The 23,435-nt window shown below is 37.6% G+C and overlaps 1 protein-coding gene across 2 annotated transcripts in view; it reads left to right on the forward strand.

The window, feature by feature from the left end:
* The window catches only part of LOC129720782 (cyclic AMP response element-binding protein A), a 227,288-nt gene that overhangs the window by 183,999 nt on the left and 19,854 nt on the right, over nucleotides 1-23,435 (forward strand). For both annotated transcript variants that reach the window (XM_055672522.1, XM_055672525.1), the window contains exon 2: nucleotides 15,957-16,185. In XM_055672522.1, coding sequence (XP_055528497.1) covers nucleotides 15,957-16,185 — 229 coding nt within the window. The remainder of the gene's footprint in view (nucleotides 1-15,956; nucleotides 16,186-23,435) is intronic.

The following is a 23,435-nucleotide window of genomic DNA, read 5'->3' on the forward strand; positions in this document are numbered from 1 at the left end:
ATCGATGACCGGCCGGCAGCCTCTCGTCTCAATCTGTCTTCTCACGCATCGCACGTTACCGGGTGGGCGGTGGTGGTGGTGGGTCCGCGATGATGGCAGGCAGGGAACGCAAACACGCAAACCGAAAAGCGCGTGTTTTTCTTTCTGTTCGTCGTCAGATCGTCAGACAAATCGACCCTGTCCAAGCGGGCGCAGATTGATCGGTTCGTCGTGTGTGGTGTGGTGCAGAAAAAGGGCTTGCTTGGGAAACGAAAGACGACTCTCACTCATCATGGCCTACTAGTTCTGTTAGTGGGGCAAAGCGATGTGTATGCGTATTGTTAAAAAGTTGTGAGCTCGGCAAAGCTCTACTTTGCGAAGCAGTGGATAGAGCTTTTCGAAAGAGAGAAAAAGTAGCAATCGTGAAATCTGCCAGAATCTTGTTTTAGCTGGACCGGGGGAGAGAGAGAGCGAGAAGTGAAAAGAATCACAAATGAACACGATTCCGTTATGTGTTATTCTCTTCTGGTGAGGTCCGCGGTGGGATGAAATTTTCGGCTTCACCGTTTCGGTTTGATAACATCATCTTTCAACCCGATGTCGAACAACGCGCGTGGAGAGCTTGCAAGCTTCTATACGTGGAGTCGTTTCGATGTAAAGATAAATGAAATAATGAGTCCTGGAGTACAGGGAATCAGATCAATTCAGTTTGCGGGTTCAAATCGGAATTGAAAGATGCCACTCCACCTTGTAGGGCTTATGCATCATGAGTGGGCAAATGAACTATTTTCAAGGTGAATTTTAATGATTATGATTGTATGTGTTTATAAAAAATACGCGAATCAAAACAGTCTATTCCGTTATTCAATAAATGTTGGAACAAAAAAAAACATTCCTTTAAAGTTTTACAAAGACTGATAAATTGCCTTTCATTCTGTCGATAAGGTGATATATTTTCAAAAGAATAATTTTGCCTATTTAGAATCGAAATATAAATCACCATTTCGCTATGAATGTTATACTTATGCAAATGAGTTAAACGGTCTTTTCGGAAGATTATGGAAACTCGAAAGTAGAATGTGTATCGTCAGTGGTTCTTAAGAAAACATTAGAAGAGAACTTTCGGTTCAACAAACTTCGTAGTCTCACACTACGGTTGAAACGAGTTCAACATTTCATAAACATTATTCACGGCCAATTTCATTTTAATAAAACACCGTTTCTTTTAGGATTTGTTGGACTCTTGGAAATACACAAGAGATTTTTTTAATCACTACTCAAATAACTAAAGGTATTTAGGAAAGTATTTCGTCCCTCAATAGTTCATTATTTAAAACTCTCCGTTGTAAATTCGATGCCTTCAAAGATTCTCAATGAAGTCTCCCTGTTGGTAAACGTAGAAGCGACGAACCCGGCGAGTAATTACTTTGCGCTTATTTTTTAAAGCATTTGCTAAAATGTGACAAAAAATTGGTCCACTCATGATACATCACCCTACGGAGGCAACAGGCTCAGCCGAAACCATCTTAACTGTCAATAAAAATCGCTGCTGGTAAGCAACCTCAGCAAGCACTGGAATAGGTACAAACACTGAACCCAACGCGCGCTGCTATTGATGTTGCTGACGATGACAATGCTGATGATGATGATGATGACGGTGATGAATTCTTACGCGAAACGAATCAAAAGCCGAGGAAGTCGTTGAACCAGCCAGCAGTCAGCTCAGCCTTCGGCGTCTGGTCTGGTCACTGGTTATGGGGACAGCAAGTCCCGTTCCTGAAATTTTTTCGCGCGCACATATTCTCACCTACACGGGCTGCGATGACGGTTGCGACGCAAACACACACACACTCAGGCGCTGGTTGGTGGATTGAAATTTGAATAAATTTGTGTCTTGTCTGGGTGCGGCCGCTGGCAGCGGAATCTACACTTTCGTTTCAATTGAGAATCGAGCGAGAGAAAAAAAAAATAACACACTGCCCCAGAAGAATCAATCAGGAATGCGTCGTTCGAATGCAGTTATGGTTGAATTTTCACCCATTTCGAAGCAACAAACTGTCTATTATTTTTAATGCCTTTGCGCGGTAAACTCAAACGCTATTTACACCAATAGTTATTTGTTTTATGATCAGCAATTCGCCTTCCAAATGAAGTCGATACAAGCTGTAAAAAATGCTACCCGGAGCCAGCCACATTCCGAAAGAACGGCTTCACGATGAAGCAATTTATCTACGCTTGCCCAATTAGAAATCGATATAAATTAGGCGCTGGACAATTAACTGACTGCCGACCTAGGACGGCGAACGAGTGGCTAAGCGGTTCCAAAGGGTCTCTTAACCGATTAAGAACCACAACAATCGTCACGCTTCACGTCATCGCTTCGGCCCAGGTTCAGATTTATGGATTATGTAAATTGTCATTGTTCAACACCGGGCTTTCTAAGCTGTCATGCAAATTCGATTTTTCAGAGCATTTTATTGCTGTTAAGCCCCTGCTCTCTTCACCCCCACCCAAGTGGCTAACCCGGCCGGGGCGGTGCAATTTAATAGACCCAAAGTGAGGAATTTGCCTCATTTCGAGTGTGTGAACACGTGCGGCGTTTGGCTTCTGAGGTCGTGCCATTCATATTTCATGGTCTGTTCACCATCAAAGCAGGCGCCCTCGGCCGCGCGGAGTGTGGCTACTGCGAGCGGTGAAGTTTACGTTTCAAATTTCCAAGTAGGTGAAATTTCCTCGAAACACAACAAAAAAAAACAACCTCTCTCTCCAAGAATTTTAACTGTTTTGGTGTTAGCCGGCACACTTGTGAAAGTCATCTTATTCAAAATTCAGAATACTATGTGTTTTGAGAGCACTCGGTTGTAGCTGGTACGTGCCTGACCGGTGACGGGGCCAGCAACTGGAGGATTGTGATGATGATGATGCTGAACAGATCTACAGTTCGTTGACGTTCAATTCTGCATGCGAAGAAAGAAGCTACCTTAGCACTTGTTTGTGTTTTTCGCTTCTCGTCAGTTTAAATTTTTACCTCAATTTTCTGATTCTAAAAACTCTAATGGAGTCAAATCCCTTGAATGGTTACCAAATATTTTGAATATAAATTTCAATATATAACACTGGCCCAACACGAGTTTCACCTAAGAGTTCAAACCTAGGGGCTAGACAACTTTATTTTTAAAAGAAATATTTCAGTAATATTATTAGATATTGGTGGATATATTATGATATTTATCGTTTATCTGTCACATTCATACCACTCCGACAATGATGTACTAACAAGGAGTTGTGATCATTCCCTCCAAAACCGTTGAGAAGATAGGATCGGAAAATAAAACAGGCTTGTGATTCGGTACGCGGATATGATATTTTTATAATCTTCATATAAGTTTCGATATTTTAAAAGGTGCAAAATTTAACAAATAATCGTAGTGAATAGCTTCACACAAAATAAGCAGTTAATACAGCTTAATATCTCCGAATATATTGATTCTATAGGTAATAAGGCTAGAGTAATTATAGAGTTCGCATCATACATAAGGTAAGAGATCGAAAATAAATCCACCAAAGTGGATGAAATAGAGGACGCAATAAGCGACGACCTTCAGTATGAAGGAGCGGCCGCCATATTCCCAGAAAAACGAAAATTCTTTTTAAATTCCAATGACATGGACAAAGGAGACAATATCCAAGAGACAAAGAGAACAAAACGAAATAAGGTTACACAAAACAAAATAAACCAGACGTCGTCGACCATGGATTTACCAAAGACAGAAACATCGCACTCAAACAAAACTAAACCAAAAACGACGGACCAAAAAAAACAAAAACATGACAGATTTAACATACAACGATACATGGGTAAAGAATTCTATCTACACAACATTCATAATTGAAAAGAAAAAAAACGGATACAGTCACACATAACACCGAAGATGAGAAAAAAATCAAATACCCGCACCCAATGGAGGTAGCACACAGAGATTTAAAATTATACAGAATTAAAATCGGTTGGTAGCGGAAGATTTCAAATAACTTTTGCCAAACCGAAAAATGCAGAACACTTGTTAAACTCAAAGATTCTAACTAATACCTACGGTTTCACGGTTTTTGTACCAGCTCGGTTTAAACAAACAATAGGTGTTGTACGTAATGTACCGCCATCACTATCAGAAGATGAAATAATGCAGAACATTGAAAGCGACAAAAAAAAAACACTATATTCAAAATCGAAAGAATTAATAGACGAACTGCCGAAGACACATACAAACCAACTTACTCAATACAAATATTCGTAGAAGGACAGAATCTACCAAAGGATATTAATATCTATGGAGTGAGCTCAATTTGCTACCCTTACATCTTTCCGCTTAAATTATGCAAAAATTGTTGGAGGTACGGTCACAGAGAAAAATTTTGCAAAGTGCCACAAGAATGCTCCTCACCTAGAAATATCTGTATCAACTGCGAAGGTAACCACACCGCAGCTGATCTAGACTGTCCAGAGAGATTACGTCAGGATCAGATCAGAATAGACATGGCCGAGAACAAAACATCATTTTTCGAAGCCTCTCGCAAGTTCCCCAAAAAAACAAAAACAACTAGTGTTCAAGATAGAATTCAATCAACGCTAAACTTCCCACAGCTTCCGAATCCCCCGAATAATAATGAACACTCTTATGCACAAATCTTAACCCGAAATAAAACACTTCCTGCAGCTAAAACTTTTCCCCAACCAGAACAAATACCAGATCCCCCTCACGTATTTGAACCAAATCCTTATCACACCACTGAAATAGAAAAAATCAAAAACATTATAAAAGAAGACTTGATTAGACAATTTAACCTCAACAACATCACGAACAAAATTTAAAAAAAAAACACAGAACCTAATTATACAGAATATTAATAAAACCGATACAATAGATCAAGATCTCCTAATAATCAATATTAACGAACAATTAAACGAAATAGTAAACACCAATAAGGACACAATAGCAAATGAATAACGACAGACAAGTAAATAAACTTTACTAAAACATTCACAATAAACCCTGTTTTACACCCTTTACACGTAAATGGGGACAAACAGAAATAAAAATCTTAAAATAATCCAAAATAACGTTACTAGTATTAGTCCAAATGACACCCGCGAACTCATCACAGAATATATCAACAGGGAACAAATAGATATAGGAATATCTAGCGAAATATGGCTAAAACCGAATGAAAAATTTAATTTCAAGGGAGACAAATACGTGCTATCAGAGTTGAAAAAAGGAAATGTTGGAATGAATTAAACGAAACCATAAATCCTAACCTGAATCCAAAAGAATTATGGGACACAATAAAAATGATAAGTGGCGGACGGACTCCCAAAAACAACCAATTTCTACTCAATAATGAACAGTTAGCAAAAGAATTTATGAACCTAAATTTTCCAGATATTACGGAACAAATTAAATACACCATAAAACCAAATGTGAGTGAAATAAAAATTAGTTAACTTGAAGTACAAAAACAAATAAATTCAAAAAAAGACTATTCATCCCCAGGTATCGACCAATTTTCTTACTTCATGTTCAAGAGATTAAACCTAAATCTACAGACAAAAATAACAGAATTACTAAATACTGCCCTGAATAGGTGCTAAATTCCTGAAGAATGGAGAACTGTAAAAATAGTACCATTACAAAAACCAAGTAAGGATCAAGATAAGGCAAACTCATACAGACCACTATCAAAGATCAATATACTTTTTAAAACAATCAATAATCCAGTTGAATCAAGACTAACAGAATCTCTCACTTCAAATAACTTCATCTTAATAAACTCATATGGACTTTAAAAAAATACAAGCTCAATCACTTGTATAAATGCAATCATTTCAAAAATACAGCAGGCAAAAAGGGACGGAGCAGTTATTGCCACACTTATTGACTTAAGCAAAGCTTTTGACAATGTTAATGTGCAGTTCCTACTACAAACGCTTGAAGAAGAAATAATCCCACAAGAATAAATAAACTGGACCTACGAATACTTAAGAGTCAGAAAAACGATTCTACAGTTAAACGATGGCACAGTAATGACTCAAATAACAAACAAAGGATTACCACAGGGATGTCCACTTTCTCCTATATTATTTAACATATATACAAAAATTTTACATACAATAGTTGAAAAAGACGAAGATTTGTTTTAATTTGCTGATGATTTTACAGCATTAGTGACGGGAGAGAACGTAGATGCCGCGACAATCAAAATGAACTCATTCTTAAACAAAATCTCAACAACCTTCAAGAAAATAGGAATGGAACTAAATCCAAGCAAATCAGCAGCAATAGTGTTCACAGATAAATACGACCCAGATATAAGTATAAAAATAGACAACCAGCCTGTACCAATTGAAGCTTACCTCAAAATTTCAGGAATTTACATAGATCACAAACTTACATTCAACGCACACATCAACCGAACAATACCAAAAGCAAAACAAAAAATCAATATATTAAAGATGATAAGTAAAAAACGCAGTGGAGCTCATCCAATTCAAATGTTAAAAATAGCAAAAGCAATTGTTAGACCACATTTAGATTACGGATTATCAATAATTGCTGCAGCATCAAAAATATCCTTTGCTAGTGAATGAAACTATTGAAAAAAAAGTACATAACATTTTACCATATATACACAGATGGCTCTGTCATGGAAACAAAAGTAGGTTTCGGATATTACGATCCCCAGGATAAACTATCATATAGTGGAAAACTAAAAGAGGGGCATTCAATTATGAATGCAGAAATAATCGCAATACTCAAAGCAATACAATATGCAAACTCTAAAAACATTAAAAAAAATAGCAATATTCACCGACTCTAAAAGTACATGCACGTTACTATTGAACTACCATGAAAACAACAACATACACAACACAAACTTACTTATTACAATAAACAATTCACAAATAGACGTTCTATTCATTCAATGGATACCAGGTCTTATCAACTTGATAGGAAACGATAGAGCAGACCATGCCGCAAAATTAGGAACAAAAAGAAACATAATAGAAGATATAGGTTTCAGTCTAGGAGACATTCAAAATATAGCAAGACACGAATTAATACAAAACTGGCAAGACAATTACACATTCACTTCACAAGTTAAAGGACAATATCACTTTGAACACTATAAAAAAATATCTCTGAAACCCTGGTTTCGGGAAATGAAAAGCTTAACGACACTAGAAACAATAACATTGAGTAGAATCCGAACTGGACATACCGCAACGAAAGACAGGTTATTCAAATGGAACCTAATACGGAATGACTTATGCGAACATTGCCGAATAACCGAAGATCTCAATCACCTACTGTATGATTGCAAAGCATTTAAAACAACACGAAAAAAGTTTTCTTGCCTTCACAATAAAAAACAATTATTAGATATAATTAAAGATAAAAACACACAAGAATACAAAGTATTAGCCAGATACCTAATAGAAATCAAAAAATTCGTTTGAGTAAATCACCTTAACCCGTAAAGACCCGGGACGGAACTTTTTTTTTGAAAATGCTCGTTCTCAGCACTGGAACGGCCGATTTGGGAAAACTTGAACTTTTAACCAAGGGGAATAGTTGCTATAAGTTTTGGTAAAGGTGCCACCCCTCTGGACCCCTCCCCGTTTTTGTGAGACGCAAATATGTCTGTGTTTTTTTTTTTAATTTTTCAATAAGATTGAGCAAACACTGGTAATTTTTATACGTATCAATTGCTCCATGTATCAAATCATGTCAGGTGGATGAAATATGATATGTAAGAGTGAGTTTTGGAGTTTTCAAATTATTTCAGTACAAAATCACAAAACTACGTATTTTAATAAAAAATCAAATAAGAAAATCGTTCTTCAAATTTTAAGCTCTACATTTTTGCGGTAAGGTCTCCTGAATCAATACGCGATGAAATATTCATTTAAGCATGCAAATATTTTGAGAAAAACGAGTTTAAATTCACCAAAGTACGTATTTTCATGGAAACCTGATATTCTCAGTCCCCCACAGTTGGTTTCAACTTGGCCCTTCAATTTTCAAGCTCTATATTTCTAGAGTAGCGTCTTCTGAATCCAAAGATGCTGAAAGATTTATTCTAGCATGCACAGATTTAGAGAAAAACGAGTTTGAATTCACTAAAGTACGAGTTCTTATGAAAACTTGATTTTCTCTAAATCTGTGCATGCTAGAATAAATCTTTCAGCATCTCTGGATTCAGAAGACGTTACTCTAAAAATATAGAGCTTGCAAATTGAAGAGCTAAGTTGAAACCTACCGTGGGAGACTGAGAAAATTAGGTTTTCATGAAAATACGTACTTTGGTGAATTTAAACTGGTTTTTCTCAAAATGTTTGCATGCTAAAATAAATATTTCATCCCGTATGGATTCAGGAGACCTTACCGCAAAAATGTAGAGCTTAAAATTTGAAGAACGGTGTTGTTGTTTGAATTTTTATAAAAATACGTAGTTTTGTGATTTTGTACTGAAATAATTTGGAAACTCCAAAATTCACTCTTACATACAATATTTCATCCACCTGACATGATTTGATACATGGAGCAATTGTTACGTATGAAAATTACCAGTGTTTGCTCAATCTGTTTGATGAATTAGAAAAAAACACAGACATATTTGCGTCTCACAAAAACGGGGAGGGGTCCAGAGGGGTGGCACCTTTAACAAAACTTAGAGCAACTATTCCCCTTGGTTAAAAGTTCAAGTTTTCCCAAATCGGCCGTTCCAGTGCTGAGAACGAGCATTTTCTAAAAATAAGCTCCGTCCCGGGTCTTTACGGGTTAAGCTACTTCTAAAAATTATCTAAGCAAAAGCCTGACAGCTACGGTTATTTAAAAATACGCATAAATCGAATACCGAAACTACATGTACTTCTCGTCTCGATCGATATATTTGGCAACACGGCATAATCACAAGACCTGGCTTTATGGACCGATAGGTCTGAGCTATAAACAAGAAGAAAAAAAAGGAGTTGTGATATAGGTAGAAGGGGGCCTGAAGATGCAACAATAAATACCTACTTTGTGATATCGAATATTGGAAATATTTCGCAATATATCCGTAGTGTCTTGCCCCTTAAACTTAAGGCTTAAACTGTAAAAAAAAATAATAGCTTTTAACGCATTTTTTCGAATGTTGGAGCTCCTAGCCACCTCGGAAATACTTTGAAAGGCCGTGAAGCAATTGGTCAACGTGTTCGTCGTTTTTTTCCATTTCTGTAGAACCAAGTTCCATCGAAATCTTTGATGATTTGACAGGCTCTAATATGGCTAGGAAAGAATTCAATCCAAATCCAAATTCTATCGAAATCCAATCCAATTTAAACCCAAATTAAATCCAAATCCAATCCAAATTCAACTCAAATCCAATCCAAATTCAACCCAAATCCAATCCACATACAATCGAAATCTAATCCAAATCTAATCCAAATCCAATCCAAATCCAATCCAAATCCAATCCAAATCCAATCCAAATCCAATCCAAATCCAATCCAAATCCAATCCAAATCCAATCCAAATCCAATCCAAATCCAATCCAAATCCAATCCAAATCAAATCCAAAACCAATCCAAATTCAATTCAAATTCAATCCAAATCCAATCCAAATCAAATCCAAATCAAATCTAAATTCAATCCAAATCCAATCCAAATCCAATCCAAATCCAATCCAAATCCAATCCAGATCCAATCCAAATCCAATCCAAATCCAATCCGAATCCAATCCAAATCCAATCCAAATCCAATCCAAATCCAATCCAAATCCAATCCAACTCCAATCCAAATCCAATCCAAATCCAATCCAAATCCAATCCAAATCCAATCCAAATCCAATCCAAATCCAATCCAAATCCAATCCAAATCCAATCCAAATCCAATCCAAATGCAATCCAAATCCAATCCAAATCCAATCCAAATCCAATCCAAATCCAATCCAAATCCAATCCAAAACCAATCCAAAACCAAACCAAATCCAATCCAAATCCAATCCAAATCCAATCCAATTCCAATCCAAATTTAATCCAAATACAATCCAAATCCAAATTCAATCCATATACAATCCAAATGCAATCCTAATTAAATCCAAAACCCATCCAATTCCAATCCAAATCCAATCCAAATCCAATCCAAATTCAATCCAAACCCAATCCAAATCCAATCCAAATCCAATCCAAATCCAATCCAAATGCAATCCAAATCCAATCCAAATCCAATCCAAAACCAATCCAAGTCCAATCCAAATCCAATCCAAACCAAATCCAATCCAAAGCCAATCCAAATCCATTCCAAATCCAATCCAATCCAAATCCAATCCAAATCCAATTCAAGTCCAATCCAATCCAAATCCAAATCCAATCCACATCCAATTCACATCCAATTCACATCCAATCCAATTCATATCCAAACCAAAGCCAATCCAAACCCAATCCAAATTCAATCCAACTCCAATCCAAATCAAATCCAAATCCAATCCAAATCCGATCCAAATGCAATCTTAATCCAATCCAAATCCAATCCAAATCCAATCCACATCCAATTCACATCCAATCCAATTCCAATCCATATCCAATCCAAAACCAATCCAAACCCAACCAAAACCAAACCAAACCCAATCCAAAACCAATCCAAACCCAATCCAAATTCAATCCAAATCCAATCCAAATCCAATCCAAAACCAATCCAAAACCAAACCAAATCCAATCCAAATCCAATCCACATTCAATCCAATTCCAATCCAAATTTAATCCAAATACAATCCAAATCCAAATTCAATCGATATACAATCCAATGCAATCCTAATTAAATCCAAAACCCATCCAATTCCAATCCAAATCCAATCCAAATCCAATCCAAATCCAATCCAAATGCAATCCAAATCCAATCCAAAACCAATCCAAATCCAATCCAAATCCAATCCAAACCAAATCCAATCCAAAGCCAATCCAAATCCATTCCAAATCCAATCCAATCCAAATCCAATCCAAATCCAATTCAAGTCCAATCCAATCCAAATCCAATCCAAATCCAATCCACATCCAATTCACATCCAATTCACATCCAATCCAATTCATATCCAAACCAAAGCCAATCCAAACCCAATCCAAATTCAATCCAACTCCAATCCAAATCAAATCCAAATCCAATCCAAATCCGATCCAAATGCAATCTTAATCCAATCCAAATCCAATCCAAATCCAATCCACATCCAATTCACATCCAATCCAATTCCAATCCATATCCAATCCAAAACCAATCCAAACCCAATCCAAAACCAATCCAAACCCAATCCAAAACCAATCCAAATTCAATCCAAATCCAATCCAAATCAAATCCAAATCCAATCCACATCCGATCCAAATGCAATCTTAATTCAATCCAAATCCAATCCAAATCCAATCCAAATCCAATCCAAATCCAATCCAAATCCAATCCAAATCCAATCCAAATCCAATCCAAATCTAATCCAAATCCAATCCAAATCCAATCCAAATCCAATCCAAATCCAATCCAAATCCAATCCAAATCCAATCCAAATCCAATTCAAATCCAATCCAAATCCAATCCAAATCCAATTCAAATCCAATTCAAATCCAATCCAATCCACATTCAATCAAAACCCGGATCCAATCAAAATCCAATCAAAATCCAATCAAAATCCAATCCAAATCCAATCCAAATCCAATCCAAATCCAATCCAAATCCAATCCAAATCCAATCCAAATCCAATCCAAATCCAATCTAAATCCAATCCAAATCCAATCCAAATCCAATCCAAATCCAATCCAAATCCAATCCAAATCCAATCCAAATCAAATCCAAATCCAATCCAAATCCAATCCAAATCCAATCCAAATCCAATCCAAATCCAATCCAAATCCAATCCAAATCTAATCCATATCCAATCCAAATCCAATCCAAATCCAATCCAAATCTAATCCAAATCCAATCCAAATCCAATCCAAATCCAATCCAAATCTAATCCAAATCCAATCCAAATCCAATCCAAATCCAATTCAAGTCCAATTCAATCCAAATCCAATCCAAATCCAATCCACATCCAATTCACATCCAATCCAATTCCAATCCATATCCAATCCAAAACCAATCCAAACCCAATCCAAATTCAATCCAAATCCAATCCAAATCAAATCCAAGTCCAATCCACATCCGATCCAAATGCAATCTTAATCCAATCCAAATCCAATCCAAATCCAATCCAAATCCAATCCAATTCCAATCCAAACCCAATCCAAACCCAATCCAAATTCAATCCAAATCCAATCCAAATCCAATCCAAATCAAATCCAAATCCAATCCAAATCAAATCCAAATCCAATCTCAATTCAATCCAAATCCAATCCAAATCCAATCCAAATCCAATCCAAATCCAATCCAAATCCAATCCAAATCCAATCCGAATCCAATCCAAATCCAATCCAAATCCAATCCAAATCCAATCCAAATCCAATCCATATCCAATCCATATCCAATCCAAATCCAATTCAAATCCAATTCAAATCCAATCCAATCCAAATACAATCCACATTCAATCAAAATCCGAATCCAATCAAAATCCAATCCAAATCTAATCCATATACAATCCAAATCCAATCCAAATCCAATTCAAATCCAATTCAAATCCAATCCAATCCAAATACAATCCACATTCAGTCAAAATCCGAATCCAATCAAAATCCAATCCAAATCCAATCCAATTCCTATCCAAACCCAATCCAAATCCAATCCAAATCCAATTCAAATTCAATCCAAATCCTATCCAAATCCAATCCAAATTCAATCCAAATCCATTCCAAATCCAATCCAAATCCATTCCAAATCCATTCCAAATCCAATACAAATCCAATCCAAAACCAATCCAAATCCAATCCAAATCCAATCCAAATCCAATCCAAATCCAATCCAAATCCAATCCAAATCCAATCCAAATCCAATCCAAATCCTATCCAAATCCAATCCAAATTCAATCCAAATCCATTCCAAATCCATTCCAAATCCAATCCAAATCCATTTCAAATCCATTCCAAATCCAATCCAAATCCAATCCAAATCCAATCCAAATCCAATCCAAAACCAATCCAAATCCAATCAAAATCCAATTCAAATCCAATACAAAGCCAATCTAAATCCAATCCAAATCCAATCCAAATTCAAATCCAATCCAATCCAAATCCAATCCAAATTCAATGCAAATCCAATTCAAATCCAATACAAATCCAATCGAAATCCGATCCAAATCCAATCCAAATCCAATCGACATCCAATGCAAATCCAATTCAAATCCAATCTAAGTTTATTTCAAATCCAATTCCAATCCAAATCCAAATTCAAATCCAATCCAAATCCAATCCAAATATAAGTCCATATCCAAATTAAAATCATCCCAAATCGTATCTTTGTCCAAACTAAATTTATTCCAAATTGGAATTCAAATCTGAATTTTAAAGAATACAAATGCAATCAGATTTTTATAATTAAATGCTCTCCCAGATTTGCAAACCTCAACAGATTCCATGCGTTACGAATGAATTTCTTCAATATTTCTTGTTTATGCTGTTGCAGTAAAAACGAGAAAAATCACACACGTTTTTAAATTGTGTTGTTTAGCTACTCACGGATTACTGATTTTTATATATCAGGTAGAAGAGTGCAATTTTCTGAGCAAAATGAGATTTTTAAAAATTTTATATCATTGTCCTTCGGTTTTTAAATGAAAAATAAAAATCGCTACAATGACAGTTGGTTAATGGGTGAACTGTCATTGTAGCTATTTCAAGCAGATTCCGAGTAGCTTTAATTCGTTATTTAAAAATTAAATGACAACGATAGAAAGTTTTCGGAAATCACGTGACATAGCTGAACAACCCAATTGTCTCCGTAAATATGATCCTAATCGGGTATAAATTTTAACACAACCTGAAAAATCTCCAATATGTGCTCTCTTGCTAACACGAATTCTAAAAGTTTTTCAGACGAATTTGCACATCTGGTTTCCCTGACAACATCGCCCTGTCTGAGACAACAACTCAAACACCGAAAAAAATCTTTAGCTTCAAAACTGTTGGTCTCATATTTGTTTTAAAATGATACTTCTAGTATCTCGAAATAACCTTCACTTCCAGAGTTGGTATTTTCACCTCCACACGTAACTTTCCAATGTCATCAAACTTGCAGCTGTATTTGATATTCAAAACCGATTTCTTCCGGCAAGAACTGAAATGTTGCATAAACATATTCAGCCGTTGCGTTTGCGGACCTCTGTAACTGTAACTCTTCCGTCGACTTAAGCCGCTTGATCAGCTGAAAATTTGCATGCCCTTTATAGCAAAAAAAAAAAAACAAACTGCACTAGTTCTGTCAAGCTGAGGACCAAGATCCACTGAACACGTGATCGACTCGATACGTGCATTTCTCCGAAAAGGTCAGATTCTTGTCTCCCGTTTTTATCTCTCTTTCTCTCGTTTTGGAAGAGGCAAGTCAATCCGAAAAAGGCGTTGGTTGCTTTGTTGCCGCTCGGTGTGGAATCTGGAATCCAGTTTCCTCATTACGTGACTGTCAGGTTCTTCGACCAAACACTGCGTTGTCGCGATTATGTGTCTTGTTGATTGTTGTTTGTTTTTTTTTTTTTGAGTTTTGACGATATCGGTAGAAGTGCCCACGGGCTCTCCGGATCGGATCGGCTCGTTTGGCCGATGGACGGAGGCACTGCGCCACAACAGTGGGAAACAGGTAGAACAACTTTCATTTTTAAAACCTGATACGCGGTGCGCGGTGCCATATAATTTGCTTTTATCTGACATATCGTGAACTCTTTTCTGTCTGATTTTTCTTGGGCCCTCGCGGGGTTGATTTCTTCGCTTCTCTCCGCGTCGCGTCGAGAAACTGCACGCACGCACTTTACGGCATCGAGAGCCTTTTTCCCGGCCCGAATGGTCCCCTAAGGCTTGCTCCGAAAAGCGATTATCGTAATTATTTAGTATTTTATGATTATTAAAAAGGCGCATAACAATGTTATTAACCGAACGCCAAGAGTGAGAGAGAAAACCTAAGTAGGGCTCGATTTTTTTTGTTGCTTTTATTCAACGCTGTTATTATTGTTGTTTTACGTTCAATTTCGTAACGTAGTAACCGGAGCTAGTAACCAGAGCTACGGCCCACTTTGATCAATGAACAACCGTTTATTTTTTCCTCTTCTTCCTCGCTAGTGTGTCTTTTTTGTTCATTCACGGTACTGCGGTCCCGTGATTAGCGGTGATTTTGACCAGTTCCGGACGTTGATTCACACCGAACCTCTCCCATTGATGACAGTAATTCTCTGGTTATCGTCGATGCTGATGTGTATAATTATCAACTGGACGGTGGCAAATTGGTTGGATGTTTCTCACAATTTCGAAATCGTCTGTCCGGTAAAATTTACAATTAAATTCATAGGGAATCTACAGGTTGCAGCAGTGACATTTTGAAAATTATGGAAATATTTCTGAAGTGTCTCGAGAGAGAATTCTCTCTGCAGTGCATCTCACAGGTGGAATCCCATAAAACTAGATCTATTTTCTTGATCATAATCTTTCGGGTCATTTGTTTCTCGGTTTACCTGTCACCATCCATTAAATATGTTGATTTTGTTTTCACTGACTGCTGTCTATAGCCCGATTCTAATCAAAAAGCCGATTAGTTTTGGTAGCAACTCTTTTCTAGTTTGCCTTTTAATCCGGGCGCTCTTTAAGCTCTCTTTGAAGCAGACCGAATACAACCGCATTGCGTCTCTGCTTCCCACGGCTGCTGCGTTCTTTTGCCGATAGATTTTTTTTTTCGAGGTCACTCGAAATCCAAGTAAACCATTTTTTCTAATGTTTATTCACTGTTTTCATCTTTCTTTCTTTCTTTCTTTTTCTATTGTAGACCATGCAAGACACACTGAAGATGTCCAGCTACGCGGACATGCAGGACTGGATGGATCGCGATTCGAAGCTCCCGCCTGTGATCCTGAACGATAAGCTGATGACGGATGCCATCATCGGCACCGGGATGCCAATCAAAACGGAACACTCGTACAGTCTGAATTCCGACGGTGACTCGATATCGGACACTCTGCCCGATTCGCCGCACAGTGGACAGAACAAAATGGACGGTGAGTAGCTATTTGTTTTGTTTGTCGAGCGTTTTTCACGTTTCACCGAATTCGCTGTCGTCATTATTGTGTAACGCCTGGCGCGCAACGCATTTGGTCTAATATTTGTTTTGTACACCACATTGGAAGCCTGGGATGGCAAACCAATTCGCTTCGCTCAATATTAGGCTTTGTGTCTCTTACGAAACGAAAATTACTACGACAATGTTCGATAAATATATTGTGAGTAGTTCAAGGCACTAAAATGACATTGTACTCTAGAAACTTGTATATTTATTCAACTGATTTTTATCAGTGCCAATTTAGATTTAAAAAAAAGCCAATCATAGCAAGCAAGTCGGAAAAAAATTGTTTTTTCAAGTGTGCTTTTGTTTTTCTAAGAAAGCTGGGGATTTTTGGTGAGCTCTGGGTTGTTTTTTTTTTTCACTACTCTAGTGTAGGTTCCACCTTTACAACAGTTTAAGGTCATCCTTAAGGCTTGGATCTTCGTTCCCAGTATGCTTTCAATATATTAACCCAAACAAATGGCTGATCGGTTGCAGGGGATCAATAAGAGCCAGTAAAATGTACCTTCAACAGCTCGCGACATCACAGCCGCTGTGTTGCCACTTGCCTCGCGCGAAGCCATTTTGCGTCGGGAAATGTCAAACCATTTGTCTTTTCGGGCGGCATTTGGCCAGAGAGCAGCATCTCCATCAGTATTTTGATGTGTGGCGCGCACGTGAGACCAGCTTAGCCTACTTTGCCGGGCTGGTGCGGGTTAATGTGATGGGCTTTGCCCCCATCTCCCCGGTGGTCGTTGTCATGTCGGCAATGAATGGTCGTTAGAAAGGGTAATGTTTATTCTGTCCGGTGGCATTTTTTTTTCTTCTAGTAAATGTTGGCCAATAGCAATGAAATTTGAAATCGTTCTTTTTTATTCGTTTGCGTAGAATTCGAAATTTGTAGGTCTGAAAATTCATTTCAATTCACGCTCAAAGAGTGGCGACCAATTAAGGCAACCTAGAAATATTAAAAGAAAGATACTATGGCAACACATCTCTACTTTCAGTTAGTCTTGTTGCCATGTTAGTGGACTTTTTTCCTGTTGATCTCATGTTTCAATACTTCTAGTACAGCCCAGAAGGTTGTAATACACAGATTTTACCAGAGCGTAGCGTAGCGTAAGCACGGTATATTTCGTAGATTGCAGACTGGTGACTAACGCTTTCACTCGGATTATGTGAGGTACAATGTTTCGGAGTAACATTTAAACTAATCTGAGATGAAGTAGGCCCGATAGTCATGATTGCTGACCACGCCCATCTTTACCGTAGCTTGGGGATATAAGAAAGGATATTGATGATGTAATACTTACTTAATGAGAGGCCACCGAATCAGTGATACTCCCGTAAGTACTACGGAGTTGGATTGAGGGGGTTAGGCAGGAACTTGTTGACTCAAAAACTATCTATTAAAACTAAAAAACTGTCAAAATTCCATGCATCCATAGCCTTAAAAATTTATAAAATTGCAAACATGCACTTGAGCCAACACATATTCCTAAATTCGATATTAAACCGCTAAACTTATCATAGTACAGTTGTCGTGAATCCATGTCACGCTGCCACAAAGTTTATCCATAATTATCAAAACTGTTTAGCTGCAACAACCAAAACCAAAAAAAAATTGAAAAGCAAAAACTCAAAGAATGTAATAGACAGGTTTTAAACAGAGATTTTTAAAGTCAAAACAGGAAACAATCTGAGTTAGGAACTTGAAAATGCTTCTGAAGGTCAGAAAAGGTTTAAGAAAAGGATCCCAAACTAGGTTCAAAGTGTCGAAAGAATACTGAATGCCAGAAAGATTCGAAAAACAGAATGATCGGGGTAATTGAGCTTAGAATGGCATAAGAAACACATTTAGAAACTGGATAATGCGAAACAAAATTGCAAATTGAGGTCAGAATGACGAAAAAACTTCTGAAAACCAATAAGAGAAATATTATGAAGTCGGCAAAAAAGCGCTAATAAAGCTGGTAAAAAATAAGTGAAAACAAAACTTCTAATTCCATACAAGACTTAGGAGGAGAAAGCTGAAAAAAAAGTTCTTACAGCAAAAAAAAATTGTGGGGAAAATGGTCCCGAATTACAAATGAAACGACTTTTTGGTAAGAAAAGGCAAAACATGAATATAAAATTTTTGGCGCTACCAAAGGCCATAATCGGTTAAAGAAAATGACCCCTAATTGAGTTCAAAGTGGCGAAATTTGATCTTAGAATGGCCAAAAGATAATACTGGTCGACATAAGCCAAAAAATATTTTGCCGTAGAGCTTTAATTGAAAAAACATGGAAGATCGAAGCTTTGTAATATTTTTTTGGAGTTTTGGTGAGTTGGAGAGTAACTGCTCGCCCGGTTTGTCGCTTCTACATTTGCTTACGGGGAAAACTTCAAAGACTTATCCTTGGCTAGAAGCACCAAAATTCACAGTAATGTTTCAAAAACTATAAACTGTCCTTTGAGCTTAAGGATTTTTTTTTTGAATGCTCACCGTTTACTTCTTGTTCAGCACGAGCGCTGTGCGTAGCAATATTTTGTATTACATTTTTTTCTGTTTTGTGCTGTGCTTTTGCTGCCCGCAAAAAAATCAACACTCTTAATACTTACACCACAGCAGAGTGAGAAAAAAATGGCAGAAAAAAGAGTGGTGAATCACTGTAATAAGAATACACAGAAGAACACCGCGGTGTGCACTTGCTTGCTGATAAGCAATTACTTTGTAGCCTTTTGACGCGCTTCTGAGTTGACTAGTGTCAGTAAAATTCACAAAAAAGGGTAAAATGCGATAATCTTTCGTATTTTTAGAGTTTGAGACCAGTGTAATTCTGAATGCCAAACAAAGCTTAGGTTAGAATGGCAGAAAACACTTTCAAAAACCAGAAAAGCAAAGCAGAAGATGACCCAAAATAAACTCATAATGGCAAAAAATAGTAACTCCAAACTGTTTCCATGATGGTGAAAAACACTAATTGCTAAAAAGTTAATATCCAAACCGACTGTTTTGTGATTTTTAATCCACCAGTTATTAGATTGTTATTCATTTAGTTTTGGAGGGACGAGCTTTTGGTTTTATTTATATTTTACCAACTATGAAAACCATGTTTCGATTAATATGAGGTATGTATTGTATTGTTGAGTTTCCAATATCTGGTAATGATTCGGCAGTTAACCGGAACAATCGCCATGGCGAACGGAAACATGCGTGTTCTTCGTTTTATTTATTAATTTTCGCGACAAAATTGTTGGAGTAGATCTTACACTTCAGTTTTGCCCAGAAACTATCGATGGGCTGCAGCTAGGGGGCGCTCCATCTCCTCCAACAATGGCTTCGAATAGTAGGCCGACGGCAGCTCCAGCCAGTACACCGCGTTTTCGCCCTTAATGTATTTCTTGATGAACGACGCAACTTCCGGTAGGCACTTCTTACTATAAATTTCCCCGTTCGCGGCCAGTCCAGAGCGAAAGAAGAGCGGCTTTTACATCTCCTTCTCGCTGGTTGTCAGCCAAAGCAAAGCTGATTGTCAAATGAACTTCATTTCGGAACTCACTTCCTTCGTGGAGAAAGTAAAACACGAAGTGCCCTGCCAGTCGTTGCCATTCATGTTCGCCAGGTAATTTTCACAGTTTGGCCGGTAGCACCAACATTCAGACCAACCGCACGCAGCCCCGGTCGGTTTTCCCCTTCAGCATTCTTTGGAGCTTTTCATCGTTGAGGGTCGTCGACCGTTCTGAACCGGGTTTTCTTTCGATGCTTTGATCTTTGTCCAATAGTGCCAATATATTGTAGATGCAGAAACGGATGTATCCGGCGTTCACCAGATGCGTATGATATCTGTTTTTGACGCGGCGGGGTACCGTTCTTTGAACGCGCATACTTCTGAATGAAGTAGTTTCACTGTTTTCGCCATCACGTTTAGAGTTCGAGTTAAATTTGTTCTGCTGACTCATTGGTCACTATGAATGATGCTGCATGGGTTGTTTCGTTAGTGCGTGTCAATTAACAAAAAATCGACAATTTTTGCGCATTTTTTCCATGCAAACGTAAAGGTACAACATTTTTGTCTTCTCGAAAAAAGTCATCCATTATTTAAACTTGAGCGGACTTCTGATAAGGCTTCACATAAAGTAATCAAATTTTTGACCAATGAAAAACAAAGCACGAGAGCTCTTGAAGTTTTCAAAATCGAAATTTTGTTCGATAGCAAATCGCTTTTAAACGCATGAAACCTGTAGCTTTATAAACTCTCACTCAACGATATCCATTATAAAGCGGTCGCTCGCACATGCGCGTGGCAATTTTAAGTTTCGAACATAGAAAACATGACCTTTTTTTTTGGTTTTGTCCGATAATTCCGCGTGGAAAGGTTTAACATATTACCCCGAATTGAATTTAAAGTGGCGAAAAAATGTTTCTGAAAAACATAAAAGTTCAAAAATCCAAAACAATCCCACACTGGAGAAAATCTTAAAAATACACACTAACCAAAAAAGAAAGTGATTTTAAATCATAAGGTAGAGCGGGGCTCGTTGGTCATTGTTGGTCAAAATGTTCTGTAACGTTTTGTAGGTAATATTATGGCAAAAAATTATCACATGAAAATGTTGTGTTATCTCTATAGCTTCTATAAAAAATCTGAAGTACTCAAAACAGTTTGCAATTTTGCGGCTATTTTATGTTTTTTGAGTAGAGTAGAGTAGAGTAGTTGGTCAGAGTGTGGGGTATTCTGAACAAATTTACTTTGGAAAAACAGTTCATTTTTTTATATAACGTTTATTTGACACGACATAATACATAAAATGTTTAACGAAGCCAGATAATCTTATTTCTAGGGTGAGACAATTCTCGCGTAACTTTCCAAAAGGACCTAAGTAATAATGAGATATTCTGTACTCTCTCACACTGTTTCGTTGATTACAGCGGCATTATAAAAGCTATTTTGCGAAATTTTTGTTCTTTACAAGTTTTCTTGACCTCATTCAAACTTGGCGGATCCACAGCTTCCATCGCTCTCAATTTCTCTTCTGTTTTTGTCGACAGCTTTTTCCTCTACGCCGTTCAACCTCAAAGTGTCTCATTGGTTAACAGGTTTTCTTCTCCGTTGACCACTTTATAAAACCTAACTCCGTTGACCCCTTTATAATACCTTTTAATGTCGTACCTAGAGAAGCATATCTTAGCTTACACAAGAGATCGTTCGCAGTGTTTCTTGCGTTAGTGGAGTCTCCTTTCGGCGCGAATAGGTCTTTTCGCGAGACACGAATAGGTCTTTTCTTTCCGAGGAAAGTCGTCCATTAACCATAATATAGTCAGTCATAAACAAGAAGGTAACATGGAGGATGTGTCTACCAACAGGCTTTGTTTTACTCATCTTCATCTTAAAGAGAAAACAGTTTTCTTCCCTCTTAACAACTGTGAGCTTACATTCAATGTGCATCACACCATCTGCTGTAGAGAGAGCGCAGAGTACTAGTTCCTCTGACGAAAAAACGCTCCTAATTTGACAGAGCAAAAACCCAGTGAAACTCTTGTAAATGGCTCATACGCGCACGCAAGAAAAGTTAAACAAATTGCTCGGAGATGCGGCGATGGCGATGCAATGCTCAGTTATTGCGTTACCGTTCTCATCGCTCTGGGGTGCGGCAAAAATAGTATTAAATCGAACTTTCTGCAGAATACGCACCCATGGTAAGTTGTGAATCTTACTATGATATTAAATTCGAAAACGGTTAGGATGTGGCTTCAATGTGAACCTAAATGTTTTGATATTTGGCCAACTTCTCTTCTAGTAAAGGAAAAGCTAACATAAACTACTCCCTCTTAAACTGAGAGAGCAAACAAATGTTTACCCCTAACACGCGATGATTAAGAGTGAAAAGCAACTCTGCGACTAAAATACTCTACGCCTAAATGTGGATAATTACTCACTCTGTGTGAGAAAAAGTCTAGCTCTCCAAGGGGTTTGGCAGGTAGAGAAGTAAATTTGAGCAAAAATCAAGAGAACGGAAGAAGCCTGTCTACCAATAATTGGACGAAAGAACTATTCCTGTCCAACCTGTACGTTTGCGTACTCGGTGACGATCTTTATATCACGTCAGGGCCGCGATGCACGGAAGAACACAGGCGTACGGAAAGATTTCTCAGTTAGCATAAGACCACCGGTGTTGGGACTCGATCGTCATTAAAGTTTCTCGTACCCCAGTTACCACCCCGAGGAAGGTGACAGCGGGGTCTTGATTTAAATTTATGAAAATTTGCTAATCATCCTGCATTTTCAAATTGATTCACTCATTGATTAAAAAATGCAGGTGCTCCACCAAATACTTTGGTTTGAAAACGTGCTCCGTTGACGAAAGATTTGAGAACCCTTGTTTTAGATCGACGGCCGAGCCATTGATCTAAAATGATTATAACGCACACTAAGACATCGACAAATGCTTTCTACCTGACGAAAATTTCGACGTACTTTGGGGTAAATGCAAGCTGTCAACTAAATATAGCAAGATGTGACTATAGTTCATATCAATTATGTGGAAATGCACTGAAACATTCTTAAAAAGGAAAATGAAATGGAAATAACCTTCACCAAATTGTTTATAGTTTCAAGTTTTACAAAACAGAACACATGCTGCCTTTACTTGGTTTTAGTATGCATCACAAAATGTACCGTGCCTGGAATTGCATATACTTTGTTACTCGAGTTCATTGATGAAATGACCGACCAATCCCGTTAGTCTGTGACCAACTAGCCCCTCATATATTAAATACGAAAATTTCTTAAAACATGAGAAAATGGAATTCTGGCGAAAGTATGTTTCATTCAGCTTAAAACTAATAAGAAGGATATTTATTATGCGTTGAACCAGATTTTTTTTTAATTTGGCTAGCTTTGCTTAGACAAAAAGTTTCAATTTGAAAAGCGAGTAGAATTGATGGTCAATTTGACAGCAACCTGTGTATGTTATACGTCGGGAGCTGCGTAGCAGCAAGGTTACAGAGTCCGCTTTGTCAAGCGGATGGTCGTGGGTTCGAATCTTAGTAGAACCAGGCCATCCGATGTCAAAAAGGACTTAAGCATGGGTTTATTCTCAGGCTCCCCACCAGTTACCCTTCCTTTCCGCTGAAATCTACAAATACCTTTGTGTGACTTCCTCTTAACAAAAAATAAGTCCCTCTTATCAATAAAACTGGCCAGAAGGACGCACGACGAA

Source organism: Wyeomyia smithii, chromosome 2, assembly GCF_029784165.1.
Source record: "Wyeomyia smithii strain HCP4-BCI-WySm-NY-G18 chromosome 2, ASM2978416v1, whole genome shotgun sequence".
Classification (NCBI taxonomy): domain Eukaryota; kingdom Metazoa; phylum Arthropoda; class Insecta; order Diptera; family Culicidae; genus Wyeomyia; species Wyeomyia smithii.